This window comes from Nasonia vitripennis, chromosome 5, assembly GCF_009193385.2.
Source record: "Nasonia vitripennis strain AsymCx chromosome 5, Nvit_psr_1.1, whole genome shotgun sequence".
Classification (NCBI taxonomy): Eukaryota; Metazoa; Arthropoda; class Insecta; order Hymenoptera; family Pteromalidae; genus Nasonia; species Nasonia vitripennis.
In genome coordinates this window covers 2,484,045-2,508,326 of record NC_045761.1, presented here as the reverse complement: position 1 = coordinate 2,508,326, position 24,282 = coordinate 2,484,045, and the positions used below count along the sequence as shown (strand labels likewise).

Genomic DNA, 24,282 nt, shown 5'->3' with positions numbered 1-24,282 from the left:
GGGTATAATTTATTTGCAATCTAACTTTTATTAAAAAAAAAAAAAAAAATTTACCTGTTATACATGAATAAGACGGTAAATTTTTAATACGCTTCGCCGTCTCACATTACTACAAAAAATACATGGGTCTCTTATATAATTATTAAGATTAACTAAGGTATCCGGCACGAGTATTGTTAAATTATTACTATATTATACATATACAATGTGGTAATAGTTATCTATAATATTAAAAATAATCTTAATAGTGAATATCCGATAAAACGTCAACTGGATGAAAAAATACACTAAAATTCAACCTGGCAAAAAACTCTCTAAGCTCGATAACTTGATTCACATATGCATAAAGATTTCGAATAAATACAAGTGATTTCATAACAAAAAGTCACACGAACATCCTGATTTATGAACTATACACAACTATTTTAATAATTTTTTTTTTCCAAATTGGTATGGGCAATTGATCTATATAGCATCTGATCAGGTTTGCTATTATTATTAGAAATGTAATTATCGAAGACTGCCGTTAGAATTAGATACAAAGATTTTCTTTCATTCATGCTTGATTAGACTGACTTGGATTAATATTCATACACTGAGCTTCCAGAGCTCTCAGTCTTTCCAACCTATGCATTGGATCCATTAAATTCTTTCCATCTTCATTAGTGCTTCCTAATCGTGATCCGTCTGTGAAAAATAAATTAATTTCTCGTTTATTTATGTTTTTAATGTATTTTAGATAAATTAGCTTATATACCAGTATTGTGTTGTTTATTTGCTTGTCCTGATAAGAGATTCTGATTTTTTCTTGTTTCATCTATATCTTTAAGCCCTTGTTCTATAAAATCTTGGAAATACTGATGAGATTTTTCTAAAAATGGTTGAACATCTGCTTCTGGGAATTGCAATTTGAAATCGTAGAGTTGTGCAAGACCCTAAACAAATGTCAATGATTAGAATGTTTATTATATAAATGTTCAAAAGAACGCTTGTATACGTACTTCTTGCGCTTGGTGCTTTGAACCAATTTTTTTAAATATTTCTGATAGTTGCTGTTGTGTGTATTTTGTTACATTCTTTGCTTTGGATTTACTAGCTGCATCATCTGGCTTGAAAGTCTAAAGTACAAAAATAATTGATTGTGCAAATAAATAATGAAAATATGTTTTGATATACAAATTAGTCTTTATGAACTAACCGTTATTAGTCGCATTAAGTAGGATCGTAGCTCTGATTCACTGGTATTATTAATTTGCGTCAAATGGCTCAGTATTGTGCTGCCTTTAACTCTAGTCATGCTATGCAATACAGTTTTAATTGTTCTCATTGGTGTGTCAGGCTTTTTCTGTTTCTTCCACCATGCTGACGGGTAATCCTAAAATTATCAATTGCACGAAATTGTAATTGTGAAAATTTTTTCAATTTATGATAAACATGATAATGACATACCTTGAAGAAGTTATGAACTTCTAAAAGTATTGTATCGTAATCTAAATCTCCTGCCCAATTGGGTATTGTTTTTACAATTTTCCAAAGACATTTCATTATTAATTCCTCGTATTTTGCTGGTCCATTCGAATCCGCATGTTCATGTAATAATTTTATAAGTACGCTGTAAAAAATTAAAATGAGTAAAAAAATATTTACGAAGCTATGAACAGTATTTCAAATTATTACCATATTATTGTAGTATGATCTGAGTTATCAATTATTCTCAAAACAATCATATTTATTACTCTAACGTAAGCTTCTGCGTCATTTAAACGTTCCAGTTTCTTTTCTGCTAAAAACCCAATCATTTGATCTACGAGGTCCTTTAAATGTTGAAGTGGCACATTTTTTCCAAGTATTCCCGTGTCATAAAACTGTTTAGAATTCAAATATGTGTATGTATATTAATTAATTTCAGAATATATTAAAAAAGATAATTAAGATAATTTAACACTGCTTACAGTAAGTATAATCATGAACGTCGTTCTGAAACCTTTTGATACCTGCGCATTACCTTGATGCAGAGGATAGGTTTGCAGAAGTTTTAATTGCATGTTCACGGAGCTTATGAACTTATCCTCTTTTGATTGTAACATTGATACTTGATACGATTTTAAGAACTAAAAAATAACGAAAAAATCTATTATATTTAATGGAAAAACAAAATATAAAATTATGTACCAAACTAAACTTACGGATTCCATTGCGCTCATGGACTGGATCGCCGTTGTAAGATCTAAACTGGCCATGCCAAGAACAGTTCTCTCTAAACTGTCTTCTTTACCAATTGACGAATTAACTGGTGATATGCTTTCCGTGGAATTTGGTACCAACAGTTTTGGAGGTGATATCGGGATCACTCTAATGTAAAATGTACACAGTATTAAAAAAAAATCAATAGGAATGTTGATTCTTGTAATAAAAAACTAAAACTTACTGCCTTGGATGAGTTGGATTTAACATTTCTACCGTTTCGTTCAGATCTACGCTTGGTTCTATTAATTTTGGTACTCTACATTTTACTGGAGCATTTGTTTCGATTTTCTGCAATAATTCCATGTCTAATCCAAATGGACCAGATACTTTTAGTTGAGGTTGCACAGGTGATGTTCTAAAGAAGAAAATATCGACATTAGACGTTTTACGATACAAGACAAATTTAAACACAAATAATTCTAAACAAATATCTCGAGCACTGAAAACAGCAAAAATTTTAGAAGATAATAAATAAAAGTCAAGGTTTAATAAGGACAAAAATAGGAATAATTTTAACATAACATAGTAGCACTCATAGTATAAAAGGGCACTTTTATATAAATATAGAAAAAAAATTAATTTAGAAATTAACTAAAGTATCTACATTTGTTATCTACAACCCGTCACCATAAATATTAAAAAAAAAATAAAACAAAAACAAAAAAAAAAAAGAAATTAACAAACGTTTTATCATCGTTAGACTGATTTTCGTTTGATGATGACATTTTTGTCACTTTTTCACGAGAATGAGACTCTTCCTTTTTTTTAACATTCTCATAATAATTTTTATTATCATCGCAAACAAAAGTAGCTTCCAGTGTTTTATTATCGTCATCTTCTGGAGTAATTACTTCATTTTCCTTCCTGAATTTGTCAATAAAATGTCAAAGCAAAAAATAAAAAAAGTAAAAGAAAAAATTATATTTTAGCGAGGAAAAGAGGGGAGAAAATGTCAAAAAGGTTTACACGAAAATAAAGAATATTTAAAAGTTAAATCTACTTAGCGGAATAAACTTTATATTGCACTCTTATGCTATGTTTAAGTGAAAACTGCATTGAACATAAATTGTACTTACTCTTCTATTTCTTCTTCTATTTTTTGTTCTTCTTCAGGCTCGTCATCATAATTATTTTCCTCCATATCATTAACGTCATTCGTAGGAGCAGGCGCCTGCGCCTGAGGAACTCTCATTTTTGTTGGAGGTGCCGTTTTCGTCGGCCGATTCTTTGCTGCTCGTTTGATCCGCTCATCGAGTAATGACTGATCTTTTTCTGAGATCTTCATTAAAAAAAAAAAAGTATAAATGAAATTTTCTTATTCTTAAAAAGTTAATTCAATTTCAGTTTCTAAACATTTACCTGCCCAACTAACTTATACACTCGTTCTCCTTCCAAAAAGTAAGCTTGAACTATGCAATTTAATGCTGCATTTCTAACTGAGTTATCACGATCAGCTATCTGTTTAGCAACTTCTTTTAGAGCTGCTGATGGGGACGGTTGACAAACTGTGACACCATAGCTTTCAATAAGCGCTCCTAATTGATCCAGGCATTCTGAAATAGTAAAAATAAATAACGAAGCAAGCTAGTAAATAACATACAAAGCCTTTAATATAATTACAAACCTGTTCTTTGCCGAGCATTTTTAGACTTTAAACCTTCCATGACGTAAGAAAACAACTTACTTACAGGGTAAACCATTGCAATTTGCTTAAACAAAGCTTTAACACCATTTCTTACTGCATCTTTTGGATCTCCGATCTGCAGAAAATAAGTATTAGTAATTAATGTAGGAAAAATTATAAATTCGAAATAACTATGGAGAAAATGTCGTACTTTAATAATCAAATAAGGAATAAATGACGCAGCTTCATTTTCTAACATATGATAGTGATCTTCTATCAAAAAATTAAAAACTGTTTGTAAATAATCTAGTCCTTTGAGAAGTACAGATGGATTTGTATCAAAAAATCTCAATGTCAACCACTTCAGTATCAAATCCAAATTAGATACAAGTGCTTTACTGTTACCAGGTAAATCCTTTAGATGGAAAAGTGTATTAATAAATTTTAATATAATGTATTAAATTCATTAATTTATTTAAAAGGAATATAATTAATAAGATACAATACCTCAGTCAACGATTCAATAGCTTTAAGATGATAACGGAAATCAGAATGAAACATATTTGCCATCAGCGTTTTATTAACATTTGCTGTGGACATTAATTCTTTTAACAAGTCAACAAATTCTTCTCTCGGCGTCGTAAAGTTCCACTTTAAAATTTTTAATTTTTGTTCATCAATTGATCGTTGATGTTTCATATTATTTACAGCTAACAACGGACTCGTATCAATATCGTCATCTTTTTTACGTGCACTAGTAGGTTTAGCGGCAGCTGCGCCCTAAAAAATGATGATTAATTTACGTTAAATATAACATTTTAAAACTTTTTTGTTTGAAGATAAAAACAATGTTTACTTTTGTCTTGACACTAGTTTTAGCAGCTTTCATAGCACCTCCACTTTTAACAGCTTTAGAGCCACCATCATCAACAGGTGCTTTTTTACTAGGTGGCAATGGTTTAACCGGCAAGTTTGGACGAACCTTGTCCAAAACAGCAATCACAGCAGCCTTTGATCCAGGCTAAAATATAAATATTAATTATATTTAAAGATTTCATTACAAACTCTTTGAAAAATTAAATTTGTCTACCTTTAATTTTTCTGTATGCCTTATCATAGCTTCGTAAGATAAATGTATCATGTAGCCAAGTACTGCTTCTTGAGCATTTTTTCTAACGTCAGAATTGCGATCTTCAACATTACTATACAAAATTGGCAAACATGTAACTAGTTCATCTTTAGAAATTTGCTTTGTTGGAACTGAAAAAAAAAAATATTTTAAGTTTTGCGAGTCAACTTTTTCCTGTTTAATTTAGGTAAAACATACTATTAGGTAATTTTTCGGAAAGCCAAGTCCAAAGTTCATTCCTTAATGTTGGTGATCCAGATTTCAAAGCATCTCCAATCATTTCACCATCGAAAAATTCTTTATAGCCACACTGTTCTCCCCAAGTGTTCATGCAAGAAATTGCAGCTGTACGAATCCAGGCCTAAAATTTGAGAAAATGGTGGATGCTGTTCAATTTAAAAACTAAGTATGTTTATAATGGTGGCAAGCGCTTACTTTGGAGTCGCCGAGACAATGGAGAAATCCAGGAAAAAGTACTCTAATATGTTGTTTTATTGGTGGACCCATAGCTGTTGCCAAGTTTTCACAGATGCCTAATGTGCTTTGTGCAATTTTACTATTACTATCAACTAGCCGTTGCGCTAGCCCTTGTGGTAACTCTCCAAGAGAACCCTTAATGAATTTTGCCTCGTTTAAAATGTTTGTAATTTTTTGAATAGCTTCATTGCGCACCTTTATAAATAAATTATATATTTTAATTAATAAATTGAACAGATTAATGTAATATTAGAAATCAGAATATATAAAATCACCTTCCAATTTTTATCAGATAACTCATTTAAAAGAGCTTCTGTTAACTGGTTACTAATATCAACTCTTGGTAACATGTCACTAATATCAGCTTTAGTCATGGGTGCTTGTTCCTCTACTTCTCCATCATCTTCTTCATCGCCTTGACCTTGACATTGTTGTCCTTTCTTTCCTTTAACTTTGCGAATAGGAGCAGGAGGTGTTTCACCTTCGACCTTTTAATTAAATGATATAAGTAGTAAGAGAGTACTCAAACCAAAATTTGATTCCCAAATTATATGTACCTTTTCACATTCTTGTTCGATTTGTTGTCTTAATGCTGGTTTTTCATTCTCAAAAAATGCTAGCAGTGGCTTGCCAATGTACAAGTACATAGTACCTAATAATGAAATAGCGGCTGTACGAATACCTGGATTTGTTGCACTTATAGCCTTCTTGACATTTTCAATTAAAACTTTTGTATTCAATCTAAATAGAATATTATTTTATGAGAAATCACCATTGAATGGTAAAAAATGTATCAAAACATAAATAAAATTTACAGATTACTTACGTGAAACCAAATTCAGTTAATGCTTTGGCCAACCAGGAGAGTGTTTCTTGCTGCACCTTGGGATTTTTTTGATTGAAAGCAAAGGACATGACTTCATTTGCTACTAGTTCAAGACTTGTAGCCTCAGCTATAGCTGTTAAGGTTTCTGCTGCCGTAGTACAATTTTTGACATCACCTAATTTTTCTGTTACATCCATTAAACAGTATTCAGTCACAGTACTTGAGAATGAATAATTTTCGGCTAACATTTTGACAAGTTCTAAACGAAGTTTTAAAACTTGAAAATTAGTGTCTTTAAATCCAGGTTTTTTAGCTAATACTCTTACAATGAGTTGTGTCGACACTTGAGAAGATTCCATTTGTTTCACATGCTAGAAATTTTTAATGAAAATACAAGTTAAAATATTATAATTTATATGCAATAAAAAGATTAGATAGCTAGCTCACCTCGGTCAACTGTTCTACAGCAGCCAAACGATTTTTCCAGTTGGTATCAACAAGCCCTGATAAAACTTCCTTAGGTAACGTTTCAGAAGCCATCTCATCAACCTCTTCATTGCTTAAATTTTTTTCGACTTGTGGTTTCGGTGCCGATTTTTTTGACGTGGCTAAATTCGTAACTGATGATGCTGCAAGTTTCTTAGCAACAGGCTTCTTTCCAGCAGCTGTCTTAGGCCTGGTAGTTTTTGCATTATTTTCTCTGGCTGGAGCTTCAATCTTTGCTGGCGCAGTATTCGGCCTTTCACTAGGTGCTTTACGTGCCGTAGATACTTTTACGAGAATCACAGCTTTTTCAGCGCTTTCTTTTATTTTTGACATTTTTAAGTTATCTAAATCGGCTAGGAAAGGTGACATTGCTTTTTCTCCAACTAATTTCATTGCCGTTCCAAGTGCATCGGCGGCATTGTCTCTTACTAATGGGTCAGGTTCATTAAGGATTTTAAGCAGAGGTCCTGTATAAGCCTTCAATAATTTTTTCGTTAAACTAGGCGGTGGTGTTCTTGCAAAGCAACGAGCCAAGAAAGACGCAGTTTCAGCTTTAACGGATGGATTTTTGTTTTCAAATGCAGCTAATACATCTTCCAAGATTTGCTCAATATTAATCTGCAATAAATATTCATTATTTTAGTTTATAAATAAATCCATGTCTTATTCAAAATTTTTTTTATCCGACACTTACACTAAGGAAGATTGCATCTGCACATTCCCTAAGAACCACAACAACGTTTTGTTTCTTTTCTTTAAATTTCTCTAAAATTGCCGGAAGACATGCTGTAGCATACGATTGAAATCGTTTCTTTAGACCAGTCGCTAAACCACTTAAGCATTTTCCAGCCAAAGCTACTACTACAACATTAGAATCCTTTGATATTACCTGAAAAAAAAGAAAATTACTAATTCAATTGACTGGAAATCTAAATATATATAACAAATTTTAAGTATTTTGTGCTATTACTTTTTTGAGAGCGCGAATAACTTCTCCATAATCTCCATTTTCTAGTTTTGGATTTTTTACTAATGTTTCTAAAGCTTCAAGAGCCTCCTTTCTTTCTTGCCACTTTTTCGATTCAATTTTGTCATAAAAATCTTTTGGTAACTTAGACAGAATGTCAACAGGATCAATTAGTTCATATGGATCTATATCAACTTGATTTCCATCGTCATCATCTACTTCATCATCATTGTCAGGTTCACCAGTATTAAGATCTACATGGCACGAGACCTTAGGCTTTTGAGATCTTAAATACCTCACTGGAACAGCCTTTTCATTGCTTAAATTATTAAATTCTGTTTCTAGTTCAGACAATTGAAGGGGCTTCAATGTGTTTAGCTGTTGTTTTAGAGGAGCACCAATCCACCTAAATAAAAAAATTATTTTATGAGCATTTTATAAAACGTCACCCTTTTGAATATAAAACAAATATCTTACCTGTATATTTCAACAACTAAAGCTTTTGTTTCATCACGCACTGTCTTATCACGATCTTCAAGTAGAGCAGGAACTTTTTTCATTAGAGGTTTTACGTTTACAACTTTTGGACCAAATTCCTTGAGCGCAAGAGTGAGAATTGCAATGCTTGCTGATACAATTTTTGGATTTTTAGCTTCTGTTCCTTTGACAAGCTCTTCTTGTACAGCCTCGTGTTTTTCAATTTCAATATACATCAACGTTACTTGAATGGCTAAGTCCTTTGTCTTAGCTCTTGGAGCGGCAATGCACTTTGTGACAATTCCACTCATAACTTCACTAGTTGTTCTTGAAAAAATAAATTGGTGCATTTTTTAATTAATCTAATACATGAATAAATGAAGCAACATGAATAATAATGAAAACTCACTTTCCAGCAGCAGCTGCATTTTCAACATATGCAAGCACTGCTTCCAGCCCCTTTTCTTGCGCTGCAGCATTGCTGTCAATAACAAATTTCTTAACAAGGCCAAGGAACTTGTTCCACTCAGGTGACTTTTCATCATCGATACATCTAAATGTCTTTGTGCATTCTTCATATCCATGTACACGTGCTTTCCATAACTAATAAGATTTTTAAAAACAATATGAAACTTGATGAATAAACGATAAACTAGATGAGCTTCCAAACAGAGTACTCACCTTGTGCACACAGCGGTCTTCAACAGGTAATTTTGTGTATTCAGTGTCTTCTTCCATCTTTTACTAGCTAAAAACAAGACGTTCACGAACGGTTAAAAAATGAAAATATAAATCATTCAAACGATTTCTACTGCGATCTGAAATGCTCAACACATCTCGTTAAGATTCAATATCAAAGCTACAAGTCGAGACTAGACCAAACCACCAATCCTTCTCGAGAGCAATAACGGTAACCCGACGATCCTGCGGCTTATGCATGAAATAAAATTCAAAAGACAATAACATAATCAATACAATTGGCTTACGTTCATAACCTACGGCAAAGCTCTACTGCGTTGAATCTTCTCGCGGAAGAAACACAAACAACGCGAGCGTCGACAGGCGTGAAAAACAGAGTCGCGAGACGCGGAAAGCTGGCGTTTTTCGTCTTGCTACCAAAATCCCGTAGCGCGATTCGCGAACGATCAATTCGACTTTCAGCTCCTGAGCCTTCGCAGGGCTGTATATCTATTTAGACAGGGGGGGAGGAATGTATTGTCACTTACTTCATCAGCCGCTGGCTCCTTGGCGATGACACTTTGCTGATCCGTAACGTTACCAATGGGTTTGACGCGAATCGAAAAAACTCGCTGCCCGCTGTACGATGATGCGGACCTCTGAGAGCTCACTGGATCGCCTAGGATATTCGCTAGCCGTGCAGCAGCGACATTTCGGCGGCCATTTCTCGGCTGCGCGGAATTCCGTTTGATATTTTCAAATATGTGTGTTAGCACTGCTGACAATCTGCATTACCGACGCGCTGGGAAGGACGTCCTGTTTTTTTTTAATACATATATATATTTTATCAATATTAATAGTTATAAATAGTTATATTGCAGAATGTTAGGGAACTACGCTGTAAGTTGTCACAGTTATCGGCTGAGTTTACTTTATTCCTTGAAAGATACGATATCACAAATCGATCGAACTTATACTTTATTGTTGCAAGGACTATCGCTGCCCTTTGTCTATGTATGTCTTCTGCTCTCTTCCAATAATCCTTACACTATGTCAACTTTATCAATCCCGAGCAACTAACGAGTAACGACGCGTCTATCCATGTAAGAACTGCATCAATCGATCCCATCCACGAGCATCGCAGTCACCAATTTCTCCGAATATTTAAAATGCATTTCCCAATTTCGAAATATAACGAACGTTATTTCGAAAGCTGCAGGGTAGTTGGCTGCCTTGAATAATCCATTGTAAGCTGACGACTTCAAGGCGATCATCGCCGTAAGTGCTCGCTTGAGAGCATAATGTCCTTATATGTGCATATATATATATGTATACGCACAAGAGGACAACGGTTAACCGTCATTGCGACTGACTATATATATGCGCGATCTTGGTCTACAAGTACCTTGAATTTGGCTTACATGTTGTACATACACGTGCGTGCGTGTATATATGTACACAACTGTATCTGGAATATGGATATCGACTATTTCTGGCGCATAATGCAGATTTTAAGATTGCGTGCAAACGTAATATGCAACGAGTTCTCCTCATTTACTGCAGTTTGAAATTCATGTGTCGAATGTAGTTTAGAATCTTGATTGATGGCTTCATATTAATAGTTCCGGTGCAGCTCCCGATTGCGTTGTAATTGAATTTCGCAGTTTTAGGAAAAATGCGGGTAAAAGTACGAGATCTTATTATAAATTTCAGACAAAATGTTTTTTCGAGTGACACGCTTCTGTGTCTTACTTGTTTATATTTTAAGAATTCTCTTACGTTTAAATTTCGCGCCATACGAGCCAAGCCTGCAATCAATGCTGCCAGCCGAGCCTCCCTAGAAAAAAGCTAAAGCAACGTCAGAATCAGCGATTGGCAATGCTAGTCTTGAAAAACCGCCAAAATCTCGAAAAATTCCATCAATGAAGCAAAAGTTTCTTCGCCAATATCTGAGAGCTATAAAAATCTATCAGAATAACAGATTCGAAAGACAAAAGAAAAGTCATCTGTTGAAAAAAGCCCGTCTAGAAGATCGCGCGCAACTTCGCTGCGCATTGCGCTCTACATCTGGGCGAATCGGGAGTCGTCGATGACGTGTGCCAGCCAATCAGCGAGTTTCCGCGGCCCCATATAAAAGGATCGCGGCGGCCGGCGCGATCGTCAGTCGATTCGTTGCCGTTTGAGGAAGTAGCATTACCCGCTTCCGCCGACAACCGAGTTTGCTGCTCTTTTTTTTTCACTCCAGTCCACGTAAACTCAACACTTCTTATCAAAATGGTAAGTCCTCTTCGCATTCATTTTATTCACTTTATCCGTAAAAAGGTGGTAATGTTTCGAAGAACCCGGTATAAGCAGTTTTTTATTCGGTTAGCGCGTAACGGTAAATTCGCGGCGGCGTCGGTTTGCAACGGCCATTTTGCGTTGCTTAAGGCCAACTCCACATCCTTCCCAGCTATTGATTTGCGGCTCGCGCGATATGTCTATTTTTATTCGCGGCTATATGACATCCAGGAAATTGTCTTTTCTCAACTCGACGCATTATCCGTATCTCGCGTGTCTAAGCTAGAAGCGGCGTTAGTCACCCCCTCGATCGCAAACCTCGCCGCATTTGCATATTATATACATTTTGAAGCTGACGTATATGAATCATCTTAACGAAACTCGCGCGTGTGGAAGCGACTTAACGGCGTCGCCGGCCGGCACCGCCCTGATAAAAATGACTCATCGGCCCTACCCATTTGTCAGTCCCTCCTCTGTCCCGTTACTCACGCAGTGTCACCCTCAAAGTATAATGGCGTAATAACGATGAAAATGATCTCGTTCCTCTTCCGCTGCTTGTATGTACTCGCCTACTGGATTTTGCCAGCGTATCGAGTGCATCCTTTATCTCTTCGGGAAGAATTCGCTTACGGCTCTCGGCGTCGGTTCAGTCGGGTGTAACAACGGTCTACGCCTTGAAAAAGAAACCTTGAGACAGCTGCAATGTCAGCTGCATAGCGACGACGTGGTTTGATTTTTTTTTTCTTCACGACGCTGGAGAGAAATTTTTAGAAGGGGGACTTGCTCTCGCCGCACTGCGGACCTTATTTGGTATATATGCTACCGATGCGGGAGGGGCGATTTTTTTAATTCTCTCGAATCGACAATGAGAAAAAGAGCGAATAACATAAAGATTTTGTTTAAACTATGATGATTCGGAGAAAATGCGAAATAAAAATTTTAGATAAAATAAAACAAAAAAAAAACGCATTTCGGCGTATTTCCTAAAAAGGGAGTATTCCAATTGAGAATTGGGAGTACCGCGTTCGAAAGGCCAGGTGAAAGTGTGTAGGCCATAAAAGGAGCAGTTGAATTTTATCGACTTTTTTCGTGGTCTGGTGGGGTAACTTCAGAACCCAGTCTGCCCTTATAAGGCAGCTATGACATCACCCATCCTGTTCTCATGACTCATCATACACCTAAAACCTTAATAAGTACACTGCGTTATATCATAATGCATTATCATGATGTCATGGATACAAGATGATGTCACTTGTTTACAAACTCGTGCATTTTCAACATTTTGACAAAAAATCGATTTTTTTTTAAATTGTAATTTAGTGTTATTGTTACAAAATGTAATAGCTATAAATAAAAAAAAAATTGCTTTTTAAAATTAACTTGATTTATTTTCTGTTTTAGCGTGAGTGTATCTCAATCCACGTTGGACAGGCTGGAGTCCAGATTGGTAATGCCTGCTGGGAGCTGTACTGCCTTGAGCATGGCATCCAGCCTGATGGCCAGATGCCATCAGACAAGACCATTGGAGGTGGAGATGACAGCTTCAACACCTTCTTCAGTGAAACTGGAGCTGGCAAGCATGTACCCAGAGCTGTCTTCATTGATTTGGAGCCAACAGTAGTTGGTATGTTCGAAATCGCGTTATTATCGAAATAATGTATTTTAAAATTGAAAAGCATAAACTTATGTGCGCATATTTTTAATTACAGACGAGGTTCGTACCGGCACATACCGTCAACTTTTCCACCCGGAACAGTTGATCACCGGCAAGGAAGATGCCGCTAACAACTACGCTCGTGGCCACTACACCATTGGAAAGGAAATCGTCGACTTGGTCCTTGACAGGATCCGCAAGTTGGCCGACCAATGTACAGGACTTCAAGGTTTCCTCATTTTCCACTCCTTTGGTGGAGGCACTGGCTCTGGTTTCACTTCACTGTTGATGGAAAGGCTCTCTGTTGACTACGGCAAGAAATCCAAGCTTGAGTTCGCCATTTACCCGGCACCTCAGGTTTCCACTGCCGTCGTCGAACCATACAACTCCATCCTGACCACGCACACAACTCTGGAGCATTCCGACTGCGCCTTCATGGTCGACAACGAAGCTATCTACGATATTTGCCGCCGTAACCTGGACATTGAGCGACCAACTTACACCAACCTCAACCGTCTGATCGGCCAAATCGTCTCCTCGATCACCGCCTCTCTTCGTTTCGACGGAGCTTTGAACGTCGATCTTACGGAGTTCCAGACCAACTTGGTACCATACCCCAGGATTCACTTCCCGCTGGTCACCTATGCTCCAGTCATCTCGGCTGAGAAGGCGTACCATGAACAGCTGTCTGTTGCCGAAATCACCAACGCTTGCTTCGAGCCAGCCAACCAGATGGTAAAATGCGACCCGCGCCACGGCAAGTACATGGCTTGCTGCATGTTGTACAGAGGAGACGTTGTCCCTAAGGACGTCAATGCCGCTATCGCAACCATCAAGACCAAGAGGACCATCCAGTTCGTTGACTGGTGCCCAACTGGTTTCAAGGTAAATATCATTTCCTTTATTCTTCATATAATTCAACTATTTTCTTGTTTCAAGAATCAAATCTAATACAATTTTTCCGATTCTAGGTCGGTATCAACTACCAGCCCCCAACTGTTGTTCCTGGTGGAGATCTCGCCAAGGTTCAACGTGCCGTGTGCATGTTGTCCAACACAACTGCCATCGCCGAAGCCTGGGCTCGACTTGACCACAAGTTTGACTTGATGTACGCCAAGCGAGCTTTCGTTCACTGGTACGTCGGTGAGGGTATGGAGGAGGGTGAGTTCTCCGAAGCTCGTGAGGACTTGGCCGCTTTGGAGAAGGACTACGAAGAAGTCGGCATGGACTCCACCGAGGGCGAGGGTGAAGGCGCCGAAGAGTATTAAACAAACAAATTTGAAATGAGAACAAAAAAGAAAAATTCCTTTAACACATGAATTGCATTTTTCGCAAAGAGAATTTTTTTACTTGATTTACACTTCCGAAACATTCTGTATTATTTTTCTTACTCATTTATCTATCGTAAAATAAATTCGATATTTATTCCAGCAAGTATATCACGTTTTATTCCTTTTACCCCTTTTGACCATTTATATAACTAAATAATAGTATTTAGATTGAGAGTAAGAATCATCTTAGTCTTACAAATTCATTTATTTAAAATCTATCAACTTACAATATTGATTAGACCGACAAGTGTTTTCCATAAAAAGAATCTCCTTCAATAAAACCATACCTATTCAAAGTTGAAAAAAAAAACGAAAATATCCTAAAAATAGGAATTTCACCGATTCTGATTTATAAAAACGTAGCACAGACTCGAACCATGTTTTACCGACGGATATGACGTCACTTTTTCGCGAAGAGCAATTCAGTTCTGTATTCTAGCGGTCGGGTCTGTATCGTGGTCTTGTCGTTTGTCGATCGAAGTGAACAAGAGCAAAAATGTCGGCCGCAGAACTCAACCCAAGACCTATCCGGGTTTCTCCCTTGATCAAGGTATTTTAAAAAACAAATCTAGTCTTTCTTTGAAAAAATCATTAAATCGAACGCTGTTGCCAAAACTTTAATACACGTTACGTCCTATCACATGAGATTAAGTTTTGTTCGGAGTTACATAATTTTCCTTGTAATTTGACTTTGTGTACAAAATATAATAGAACAATATATTCTGCGAAATAATGTTGAACGAATAGTAAATTTTTTTTTAGAAATAAGCAAGTATCCTAATTGTTTTTCACATGTTTATAACCAGCCATTTTCTGTATCAATTTTCTATGTAACATAACCTCAAAATGTCCATTGAGGAGTAAGTTGAGTAAAAGCATCTGATAAACCGTTAATCATTTATGTTTATGTAGGTAAATTAATTAATATCCGATTGATTATGATTGTATCACAGTATAAAATTTATAAATAATTTGATTATTTTTGGAAAATCAAGTCATCTGTCAACTGTCTACCTGTAAATACATTGTTGTGCTTATTTATTGTTCTTGTCAGATCAAACAGTACTTATTACTTTAATAATGTTCTAAAGGCAATATTTAATTAAATCTTAAACAATTTTTTCAAAATTATTGTTTGACACAGTGATTTTTTTTTTAATTAGTTTAGTCGATGGAGCCTCTTGGCTGTGGGTGTTGTTTATGGAGCTTTCCATCAGAGTAGGTTGAGCAAGAAGGAAAATGCTCGCAGAGAACAAGAAGAACTAGAACGACCAGCACGTGAAGCTAAGCTTGCAGAGGAGAGGAAGCGGGCTGCAGCAGGTAAATTATCACCATTTCATTCTGTATTTTCCTCTTTTTTAGTAATTACAAGTTGAAATTATTTGTCAACATTTTTTCTAATTGAATTATTGCATTTACATTTTTTACTGATAAATAAATTATTACTTGCAGCGGAAATCAAAGCCCTGGAGGAACTTACCCAGGGAAAGTGAGCCATTCATCCCTCATAGTGTCTGTTAAATGAATTATGGATAATTTTGTTGCAAAATATGTTTTATGAAATTAAATTTTCCACAAAGTCCAATATTGCATCTGTGGACATGTAAACTTTAAAAACAAGAATAAAATTAAAACTTACTTCCAAGGAAAACTATGCTGCTTATATTTTCATTATGAAATATAATCATACAGATAATATATATGTATATATTTGTTACCCAAATTTTAAAAAGAATTTGTATTAATGGACCCAAAGGGTTTTATTTTAATCAAACTGCCATATGACAGAAATTACAAATGTCTATAATATGCAAAAGAATTACCCAAACAAAAACTTGTACTTTGTGCCCTCAAATTAGAAGACTGCTTTCTTTTATTTATTTATGTGAATATTTTATTTGAATTTGAATTAATATTCGGAATTTACTCAGTCGGTAAAATTGCATATCAGGTATCTTCGATCGGTTTGATTTACTGTATAAGTTGGCATTTCCTAAACAATATTTTTTTTTAAAGAATCTCTTCAATAATTTGCTATCAAATCGATCACTCTGTCTGTTCGCATATTGTTATGCTTACTTATTGTCGTCAGAATCTTTCGGCAGTTTCGCCAGTGAAAGATGGCGCGCTATTTTGTAGAATAGGTATCGGTAGAAGGATTCTCAGAACGCGCGTGAAAAAACCGTTAAAACTTCAGTACCTATATACCATTGTATTGGCTTTTGTCTGCAGGTGCTTTTTTTTTAATTTTCGGAGATTCCAATTGAGAATTTGATGTAAACAAAGCAGTGCTATGTCAAACTCACTGTGCAAAGTTGACATAAATAATTTCAGCATAGAAACGTGTATTTTAGAACTGGTAAACGTATATTTTTAAGATAATTTATTTCGTGAACAAATAATTGACGGAACGACCTAATTTTTTAAGGTTAAACTTTCCATTAAAAGAAAATCTTCAGCAATTGCTGTTCGATTTAATCCAAAAACTCATAAAATCCAAGTGGTAGATAATGGCATTGGTTTCAGCAAATATGAACTATCTCAAATTTGCTATAATAGGGATAAAAATAACTGTAGCCAAAAATTGATATTTGATGAAATAATCTCTGCATCAAATGCTGTTATCATAACTTCTAGGAGTGAATTTTCACCTCATACTTTTGTCAAGGTATCTATATGAAAATACCATATAATTTTATTTATGTATTATAAATGAATACTCATTATAAATATGCAATAACCATTGAAAATTTATTGACAATCATTTATTATTTAGGCTATAAGTGCAAGTAATAGACATAAGTTATTTGAAGGATATCACAGACCTTCAAAAGGTACTACAATATCAATTTATGATTTTAAACCATCTGAATGGGATAATAGTAATAATAGAAATTGCTCGATACCTTATGTGATAGCTTCTGTAGCATTTTCAGAATTAAAGGTACTAATAAGTTGGAGTGGGATCAAAATAATTCACATGAACTTAATAGTGATTATTTTATTATGTTGATTTAGGTTTCATTTTCTATTCGAAATGATGTACAACAAAAAGTATTGTTACATTTAAATAATCCCCACAGCCCTTGGGACATATTAAAATTTTTTCAAAGCAATAAAACCTGTGAAGCATTTTCTCAATCAAACGATCAAGTTATTTCACAAAAAGAATTAGTAGAATCAAACTTACCTTCAAATGATCAAGTTAATATTAGTGATAGCCATATTGAAAGTCCACTTTCAGAATGGTCCAATTGGTCGTATAAATCTGAGAGTATAAATAAAAATAATAACAATAGCAATATTTGTAGTCCATTTTCAGAATGGTCCAATTGGTCATATAATCCTGAAAGAATAAATATCAATAAAAGTTCTAACAATAAACTTTCTTCCAGTGCAAATCAATTGAATAATTTGGACAATAATTTCGTTAATCTCAGTCAAATGTCAATTTGGTCTGACTGGTCTTACCACCCAGATACTTTCAATGCTAATAAGAATGACAGAGATTCTCATTTCCTATCAGTCTCAATGTATAAAAGACTTCCTTACAGACACACTAGGGCACTCAATATTGCTAATCCTGCTTTAAAAACTGCCATTGAACAAAGTACTAGAGATTTAAAAAATGTTGCAAATTTTGAAGTTTGTGATTTGAAACACAAGTTTGAAGAGTGTAAAATATCTAAGAACACAATTTGTTCATTGGAGGTAAGTTTGAAGAATTCTAATGCTGACTTAGTCTTTGAGTTTTGCTAAACTGTGAAGTATATTTTTTTGCAGATTCTAAGACAAGTAAATAAAGAGTTTATAGCAGCTATAACTAATGATAATGGAAAGAAATTGTTAATACTAATTGATCAACATGCTGTACATGAAAGAATTCGCTATGAATGGTTGATAGAAAGTAAATATTCTTAAATAAATTTTATTTATAAAATTACATTGTATATGCATATTTGAAAAAAGATATCTTTTTGTTTCAGCTTATAGAGAAAAAGGAAGTTACAAATACTTTTCAGTGAAATTGGATAGAGATTTATTAATATCAAATATAAACAAAAATTTGTTGGATGTTATTGCTGTAAATAGAAAGGTACTTACTAGAGTTGGCATACATATAAAATCAATTATTGGTTCAACTAGTTGCGTAGTTGATGCTGTACCCAAATGTTTTGTAAAAAAAGTAAGAGGCTACAAGAATGAGTATAACTTATACAGACTGATGAAAAACGTTAAACAATTAATAATAGAAGTAGCAGACGGATTGTCAATATCACAAAGTGTCTTGCCACCTGTTCTTCCAATCAGTATAAATAATGTCATAGCAAGTGAAGCTTGTCACGGTATAGAGAATTAAGAATAAATAGACTAGATGATAATGTTTTTAAAAACCAAATAAATCTTACTTCAAACTTATATTTCAGAAGCAATCAAATTCGGCGATCCTTTAAACGTCAAAGAATGTACATTGCTTCTGCAGACATTGCAAGATACTAAAGCTCCTACCCGGTGTGCACATGGAAGACCAACAATGATACCACTAATGGATCTGTCAGGCATTGAAAAACAAAAATTGGCTACAAAGGTATGCATACTTCTTTAATTAATTTCTACAACTATTATAAAATACTTAAATATCGCACCCTGACAACGACAAACAAGAAACAAAATCGTCATCATATGAACTTTATTGTTTGATTGTTAAAAAATTGTTTGATCAATCTTAAAAATGCAAAAATGTTAAATTTACTCGATCTCGCGAATTTCTCGTAATTGCCAACTTATTATTAAACAGCAACTGTTCGGAAAGCTAAAATTTATTTACATGCACATTATCTCATAAAGTTGTATGTATATAACAGTAGTAATATCAAGTTTTGGTATACAGTCCATTATACATTATTATAAAAAAAAAGAATCTATCTTCTATCCTCGTCCGCTCTCAATCTCTCAAAAATGTATCTATCACTCGACGCGCAGTGGTCATCTTACGTTAAAAATATACGGAGTATTAGCGAAATTTCATATCGTGAAAATTGTTCGACTAAGATATAGGTAATAAACGCGAGGCGCGTGTGCTACTGTCTAGATGTCGGGGAACGCCGAGATGAGGATGTCTTTGCCAAAGTAGTTGACGGCGTTGGCGACGATGAGGAAGTCGGCGCCGCCAGTCTTGATGGGACACACGGTGTTGGGGCGCGTGTAGAAGCACAGAGTGTACAGGGCCATCTCGAGCTCGGGCGAAGTTCCGACGAAGATCGTGGTGATGGGCTGGACAACGTCGTTCAGCTTCGAGCGTCCCTTTACGATTGCGCCATTCTGAAAACGAGGTATAGAAATATTTTATCATTCATTATTTTGAATAGCCTATAGTGTCGTGACATAAAAATTATCGTTTCGCTCGAGCGGGATAAGAGAATTCACTTTTGTTCCGAAGTCGTAAAACTTCAGCGCAAACGTGCGCCTCTCCGCGCACATAGAAAAAGCAATATATACTCACAGTGCCAAGGTCGAGTTTCTTGATGTATCCCAGGTAGTCGATCTTCTTGGCCTCTTCCTGTTTGGCAAAGTAGATCCAGTCGTGCAGTCCGATGATCTCGTTGTCGAACTTCTCGGCGAGGAAGACGGTCTCGAAGCCGGAGCTCGAGGGGTCGCCGTCGATGCGCTTGAACTGCGAGAACCAGATGCGCTTGAGGGAGTCCTTGAACTCGTACTCGTCGTTGGGCACGTAGCCCTTCTCCGCGAGGAACTTCATCGTTGTCTTCATGACGTCGGTCGCGATGAAAGCGTCCAGCAGGTCGGATTCTTCCTTGCGCTCCTCCGACGTGACCGTCTCCTTGGTCTTGACGTCGAGCTCGTAGTTGTCAAGCAGAGCCACGACTGCCTTGACGGTCGGAATCTCCCACGCATCAGGTTTCACCTCCAGAAGACTGTTGAGAAAATTTCGCATTGTTTCGCATAATTGTGAAAAGATAAAGATATGAAATGACGGTATTAAAAGCGCTCACTTTTCCGCAGCATCATCAGTCACGCTGTCGTCCATCTTTTGTCCCTGGACCTTGACCGTGATGTGCTTGAACGCATTGTTGGTGTCCTTGGTGAAGAGATCCTCCGTCAGCTTCTGCAGTTCCGCATCGGAGGTGATGAATCCAGTGGGACTGGCTGCGTTTTGCTGCTGCTGTTGTTGACCGTTGGCAGGAGGTTCAGCTGCGGGTGTCGCGGCGGCGGGTCCAGGTGCCGGTGGTGTGTCAGGGGCCGCAGGTGCCGGAGCCGCCGCAGCTGGTCCCGCGGGTGGTACCGGAGCCGCTACAGCTGCCGCTCCAGCCGGTGCACCGGGTTGTGCCTCGCCCGTGCCGTTATTGTAGTAGTTGTTGTAGGTGATCTGGGTGTGGGAAACCGGTGGCACTACGCCAGAGCTGCTGGCGCCGTAGCTAGGGCTGTGTCCGTAGATTCCACCTGTATAGCGAATCGGAGCACCAAAATCCTGTTATTATACTATTTATTCTGTTAATTTTTATGTACATTGTCACACTCACCCGGCAGGATCCTGTTGACGGCGGCGTTGACACCAGCGCTGACACCGGCAAAAACGAAGGCCTCCTTAGCCAGCTGTCCGATGCCAGGTCTGGAGTTCTGGCCCTGGACGATCACAGTCTGGGGTTGGGAGCCGTAGGACGAGTGTCCGTAGGACGGATTGTAGCCTTGTCCGGGTTGGCTGTTGAAGCCGTGGCCGCTGCCGTAGCTGCCGTAGGACGGGTTGAAGCCGTGATTGGCGCCGCCGTTGTAGCCGCCAGACGAGTATGCCGGTGGCGCACCGCCGTGATAACCACCGGAGTAGGAAGGTGGACCGCCGTGGTAACCACCGGAGGATGATGGATTGTAGGCTGGTGGCGCTCCGTGGCTGTAACCGCCCGATGGACTGTACGGTGGTGGGTTGCCGTGGCCTATACACAAAAGAGAGAAGGTATTATTGACGTATTATTTGACTTAAATTCGAGACAAAATGAGAAGAATCATCGGCTCACCTCCAGTGCTGCTACCCGGGTAGCCGGACTGCACATTGGTAGCGCTAGTCTTGGACACGTGCTCGCTTGGCGCCGAGGCCTTGGGGTAGGTGCTACTGCCTGCTGCGGTTCCGCTACCGACCGGCTTCGAGCCTGGCACGTTCCATCCTATCGTTCCAGGATTAGACCCACCCGATGAACCTGCGACAGATAGTGACGCGTTAATTCGGATCTATCGGAGCTTTTGCAGCTTCTATTTAAAGTACAGCTCAGTATCCTGTATATTGGATTAGTTGCATTAAAGATAAATCTCAACCTCCAGAGGCACTTAAAAGTAACGAGCAAACGCCTAGGGGGAAGCTGGTTGTTATATCGCGTGTTGGATTAAAAATAAGCAATTGTTTGATCAAGAACCATCGAGTGCTCCAAGCGCGCATGCATGCGATATCGCAATCAAGTGTAATAAACGGAGGATGATACCGTGCGCGCGATCTTGTCGCGCTTTATCGGGGCATAAATTTGAACACTTTAGGACGATTATAGTTTTGTACAAGATAAAATCTCGCGTTCGCCTACCGTGACTCTGTTGCTGCTGTTGCGGTTTGCTCCTGGGTGTCGACCTGGACTTGGACAGTCCCCATCCCGAGGATCCACTGCTTCCTCCCCTCCTACTGCTCTTCCTGGCATCGATGTCTCCGACTGGGGAAAAAAACGCACAATTACAATGAAAAGTTTATAGCTTTAGAATCTCTAGTGCTTTTATTTCGAGCTCCAGTTTCGAACGGCAAGTCCGTGTTATAATGAGATTCGAGGCGCCCGACGCTTATTATACAAGCCGCACAATTAGTGAGTCACTCGTGGGCGAGCGGATAGATCCTAATTCGCGAATCGCTAAGCCGAGCTCTACCGCTGTTTATGGACGTGATGGGTTGTGTAATGCATCGATTGAAATCTGCGGCGTTGTTTCGCGCGCGATTATGCTGCTCGTTGTTTTAAGCAGATGTTCATTGTAATTAAAAACTTTTAATCGTCATCACGACTCGCTTCCTTTTATTTCTTTTCATTTCAAACGACTGAACGTGTGCGTATATAGCTATTGTTTGAACTGAAAACTAATATTTTCGGGAACTTTGCGTAAAATACAGAATGAATAATCGACGTAAATGACGACCCGGTCAAACTCACAGTGATTGGCAACAAATTCGAATCAAAGTAAAAATACGCAGTAGCGAGCCAGTTAAAACAATATAGGCTATACTACGTCGATTTGACAGTTGTCCTACCAACTAACTACTTACAATCATCGACAAAATCATAGCGTTCTCCGAACCCCAGGCGCAATCTTCCTCGCATTACTGCAATTACCCTTGGCTTTTCCCATGGAACCTCGACTCCCCCAGATCTAAACTCAGCATTGATAGTTGCAATCATCCGAACGTATCTCGTTTTATACTTACACACGCGCCATCGTTGTCGCTATACGTATACACATCGCGACAAAATTTATCGTCGAACTGTAATACACGTATAAGAGATCCTCGCCGCGATACGTCCAAACGAAATTGTTCCAGATGATGGTACAACGTCAAGTGAATAATACGTTAGGAAATACCTACTGCAGTGTTATTGTCTTCACGAGAGCGTCATTACGTCGTTATTTAAACTTCCGCGCGCGTATATGTCGCTCGCTCTTATATGTGCGCGTATATAGATGTCTAGCGAGGTGTTATGTATACGTGTAGAGGTATCCAGTTTGTTATATTGACATTACAGGCGAACGATGGTTTACCATATCGCGGCGATCACTTTCGCCTTTCGCGAACTCGACGGTTTCGCGATAAACGCGTGCGAAACTCGCGACTTCTATATGAGCAGGTGTATTCGATTCGGTGGGGGAATTATAAGCTTCTTTTTTTTTTTTTTTTAAAGATACATAAATATTCGAATGGCGACTAGCGCAGAAATATGAGGTCTAGCTTTGTTCAGCGCACTTTGAAAGTCTAGAACAATCTGTAAATAGGTTTATCGTTTATATAGTCCCATAAAACTCACTAAAAATTTCTCTTAAATTGTAACTCGAATCGAGCAGTTCTAGTAGATAGAGAAACTACACTTTTAAAAATTTAAATAAATCCTTGACATCCATAAAACCGCATTGATAGCGTAAACAAAGTAAAAGCAAAAAAGAGAAAAAAAGAAAAAAACTCCCGTTACGTAAAACCGGTGCACATCTCATGCGCAGGCTATATACATATCACTCACCGGAAATCAGGAGCACAAGTGCCAGTACCAGAGCTCCTGCCAGAAGCGTCCGGCTCGTCATCTTTCTTTCTTCTTGAAAACTTCGAAAATCGATATCCTCTGTATATCTCGGCGTAGTAGTAGAAAAATAAAAAAATCTCGTATACAAACTCACGTAGTCAAACGTATCGTATGCTGTCTCGCGCGTTACTGAGGAGCTCACGGTCGAGAAGCCGAGGATATATCGAGACGACTCGGCGCATGTAGAATATGTACACCGCGTATAGGTATATATATATATATATCACGAGAGCTATGGGCGGTGCGAGACTCTTCCAGTGCGCGCACGGCACTGACCGTAGAGATCGGATGGTAGACGCACTTGCTTTGTCTGTGGAACATCAAGCCGGTTTCTTTTCGGAAAAATCGGGGAGAGATGAGGGCTACTGGCTTTTAAAGGGCAGACAGAGGATTTATGGCTCGCTCGTCGGGCTTAAAGAATTTAAAAGTCCACGAGGGTCGCGGCATTGACGCAGTTACTTTCCATGTGGGATTTTTAGTTTTTCAAGCACGCTCGCGTCAGCTCGACGGGGGAATCCTGTTTTTTCTCGGATACCCTCGATCATTTATCCCGATCCCTTAAATAGGATTGGAATTTCATTCGAGCAGTTTTTTGCACGAATGTCTGTCGAGACTCTGTTTTCTGGCTTTTCTCGTTGCAAATTTGCTGAAATTGCACACGCGAGCTTGCGAAAAGCTCGCTGGCGCGTTATGATTCATCGATGACTCGTGAAAAAATTAGATTTAGCCTCCCTCCGCTGCAATATACAATTTTCCCTTTTTCACAATCACACTCCC

General features: G+C 37.6%; 6 protein-coding genes across 11 annotated transcripts; 4 read left to right on the top strand and 2 right to left on the bottom strand.

The window, feature by feature from the left end:
- Positions 1–8: 8 nt before the first annotated feature.
- On the bottom strand, positions 9–10,077 carry LOC100123153 (protein mini spindles). 4 transcript variants are annotated; one of them, XM_031931755.2, is made up of 30 exons: positions 9,809–10,077; positions 9,460–9,727; positions 8,915–8,981; positions 8,643–8,836; positions 8,234–8,560; positions 7,760–8,162; positions 7,484–7,678; positions 6,751–7,407; positions 6,304–6,674; positions 6,035–6,218; positions 5,753–5,965; positions 5,436–5,672; positions 5,199–5,361; positions 4,962–5,131; positions 4,728–4,892; positions 4,379–4,651; positions 4,083–4,286; positions 3,872–4,007; positions 3,607–3,800; positions 3,324–3,526; positions 2,932–3,111; positions 2,429–2,602; positions 2,187–2,352; positions 1,953–2,111; positions 1,678–1,865; positions 1,450–1,612; positions 1,199–1,375; positions 1,002–1,118; positions 758–935; positions 245–687 (listed from the first exon to the last, which is right to left on the bottom strand). In XM_031931755.2, exons 3-30 carry the CDS (start codon positions 8,969–8,971, stop codon positions 557–559), a joined length of 5,979 nt encoding a protein of 1,992 aa, XP_031787615.1. In that variant the 5' UTR covers positions 8,972–8,981; positions 9,460–9,727; positions 9,809–10,077; the 3' UTR covers positions 245–556. The 4 variants fall into 4 exon arrangements, with proteins under 4 accessions (XP_032456474.1, XP_031787615.1, XP_032456473.1 ...); XM_032600582.1 differs by having other exon boundaries at positions 9,843–10,018; XM_031931756.2 differs by lacking the exons at positions 9,460–9,727; positions 9,809–10,077 and adding an exon at positions 9,220–9,431.
- An 827-nt stretch (positions 10,078–10,904) lies between these two features.
- Positions 10,905–14,282, top strand: LOC100123147 (tubulin alpha-1 chain). Its single transcript, XM_001607649.6, has 4 exons — positions 10,905–11,188; positions 12,593–12,815; positions 12,901–13,730; positions 13,817–14,282. Exons 1-4 carry the CDS (start codon positions 11,186–11,188, stop codon positions 14,111–14,113), a joined length of 1,353 nt encoding a protein of 450 aa, XP_001607699.1. The 5' UTR covers positions 10,905–11,185; the 3' UTR covers positions 14,114–14,282.
- Positions 14,283–14,606: 324 nt separating this feature from the next.
- On the top strand, positions 14,607–15,827 carry Atp5i (ATP synthase, H+ transporting, mitochondrial F0 complex, subunit E). The gene is made up of 3 exons (NM_001172349.1): positions 14,607–14,726; positions 15,340–15,496; positions 15,629–15,827. Exons 1-3 carry the CDS (start codon positions 14,673–14,675, stop codon positions 15,667–15,669), a joined length of 252 nt encoding a protein of 83 aa, NP_001165820.1. The 5' UTR covers positions 14,607–14,672; the 3' UTR covers positions 15,670–15,827.
- Positions 15,828–16,335: 508 nt separating this feature from the next.
- Positions 16,336–17,844, top strand: LOC103315342 (DNA mismatch repair protein Mlh3-like). Its single transcript, XM_031931921.2, has 3 exons — positions 16,336–16,535; positions 16,605–16,844; positions 16,953–17,844. Exons 1-3 carry the CDS (start codon positions 16,470–16,472, stop codon positions 17,187–17,189), a joined length of 543 nt encoding a protein of 180 aa, XP_031787781.1. The 5' UTR covers positions 16,336–16,469; the 3' UTR covers positions 17,190–17,844.
- On the top strand, positions 17,214–18,782 carry LOC116417658 (DNA mismatch repair protein Mlh3-like). The gene is made up of 5 exons (XM_031931869.1): positions 17,214–17,230; positions 17,290–17,887; positions 17,960–18,083; positions 18,163–18,522; positions 18,604–18,782. Exons 1-5 carry the CDS (start codon positions 17,214–17,216, stop codon positions 18,780–18,782), a joined length of 1,278 nt encoding a protein of 425 aa, XP_031787729.1.
- Positions 18,199–23,773, bottom strand: LOC100123127 (poly(U)-specific endoribonuclease homolog). Of its 3 annotated transcripts, XM_031931915.1 has the most exons (8): positions 22,641–22,666; positions 22,482–22,585; positions 21,760–21,882; positions 21,205–21,384; positions 20,716–21,123; positions 20,188–20,635; positions 19,680–20,109; positions 18,199–19,498 (listed from the first exon to the last, which is right to left on the bottom strand). In XM_031931915.1, exons 1-8 carry the CDS (start codon positions 22,649–22,651, stop codon positions 19,265–19,267), a joined length of 1,938 nt encoding a protein of 645 aa, XP_031787775.1. In that variant the 5' UTR covers positions 22,652–22,666; the 3' UTR covers positions 18,199–19,264. The 3 variants fall into 3 exon arrangements, with proteins under 3 accessions (XP_031787775.1, XP_001606738.1, XP_031787776.1); XM_001606688.5 differs by lacking the exons at positions 22,482–22,585; positions 22,641–22,666 and adding an exon at positions 23,446–23,773; XM_031931916.1 differs by lacking the exon at positions 22,641–22,666 and having other exon boundaries at positions 22,482–22,629.
- Between the last annotated feature and the right edge of the window lie 509 nt (positions 23,774–24,282).

Excerpts from the sequence above, each read along its gene's own strand:
- LOC100123147 (XM_001607649.6), top strand. Across the intron at positions 12,816-12,900 it reads TTTGGAGCCAACAGTAGTTG|ACGAGGTTCGTACCGGCACA; the intron begins GTATGTTCGAAA and ends TTTTAATTACAG. Across the intron at positions 13,731-13,816 it reads GGTGCCCAACTGGTTTCAAG|GTCGGTATCAACTACCAGCC; the intron begins GTAAATATCATT and ends TTCCGATTCTAG.
- Atp5i (NM_001172349.1), top strand. The coding sequence starts at position 14,673 with ATGTCGGCCGCAGAACTCAACCCAAGACCTATCCGGGTTTCTCCCTTG. Across the intron at positions 14,727-15,339 it reads GGGTTTCTCCCTTGATCAAG|TTTAGTCGATGGAGCCTCTT; the intron begins GTATTTTAAAAA and ends TTTTTTAATTAG. Across the intron at positions 15,497-15,628 it reads GAGGAAGCGGGCTGCAGCAG|CGGAAATCAAAGCCCTGGAG; the intron begins GTAAATTATCAC and ends TATTACTTGCAG.
- LOC116417658 (XM_031931869.1), top strand. Across the intron at positions 17,888-17,959 it reads ACACAATTTGTTCATTGGAG|ATTCTAAGACAAGTAAATAA; the intron begins GTAAGTTTGAAG and ends ATTTTTTTGCAG. Across the intron at positions 18,084-18,162 it reads CTATGAATGGTTGATAGAAA|CTTATAGAGAAAAAGGAAGT; the intron begins GTAAATATTCTT and ends TTTTTGTTTCAG.
- LOC100123153 (XM_031931755.2), bottom strand. The coding sequence starts at position 8,971 with ATGGAAGAAGACACTGAATACACAAAATTACCTGTTGAAGACCGCTGT. Across the intron at positions 8,163-8,233 it reads TTAGTTGTTGAAATATACAG|GTGGATTGGTGCTCCTCTAA; the intron begins GTAAGATATTTG and ends TTTTTTATTTAG. Across the intron at positions 5,673-5,752 it reads TATCTGATAAAAATTGGAAG|GTGCGCAATGAAGCTATTCA; the intron begins GTGATTTTATAT and ends TTATTTATAAAG.
- LOC100123127 (XM_031931916.1), bottom strand. The coding sequence starts at position 22,614 with ATGATTGCAACTATCAATGCTGAGTTTAGATCTGGGGGAGTCGAGGTT. Across the intron at positions 20,636-20,715 it reads CGTCAACAGGATCCTGCCGG|GTGGAATCTACGGACACAGC; the intron begins GTGAGTGTGACA and ends TTCGCTATACAG. Across the intron at positions 19,499-19,679 it reads AGAAACTCGACCTTGGCACT|AATGGCGCAATCGTAAAGGG; the intron begins GTGAGTATATAT and ends CCTCGTTTTCAG.
- LOC103315342 (XM_031931921.2), top strand. The coding sequence starts at position 16,470 with ATGTCAAACTCACTGTGCAAAGTTGACATAAATAATTTCAGCATAGAA. Across the intron at positions 16,536-16,604 it reads AAACGTGTATTTTAGAACTG|GTTAAACTTTCCATTAAAAG; the intron begins GTAAACGTATAT and ends TAATTTTTTAAG. Across the intron at positions 16,845-16,952 it reads CACCTCATACTTTTGTCAAG|GCTATAAGTGCAAGTAATAG; the intron begins GTATCTATATGA and ends TTTATTATTTAG.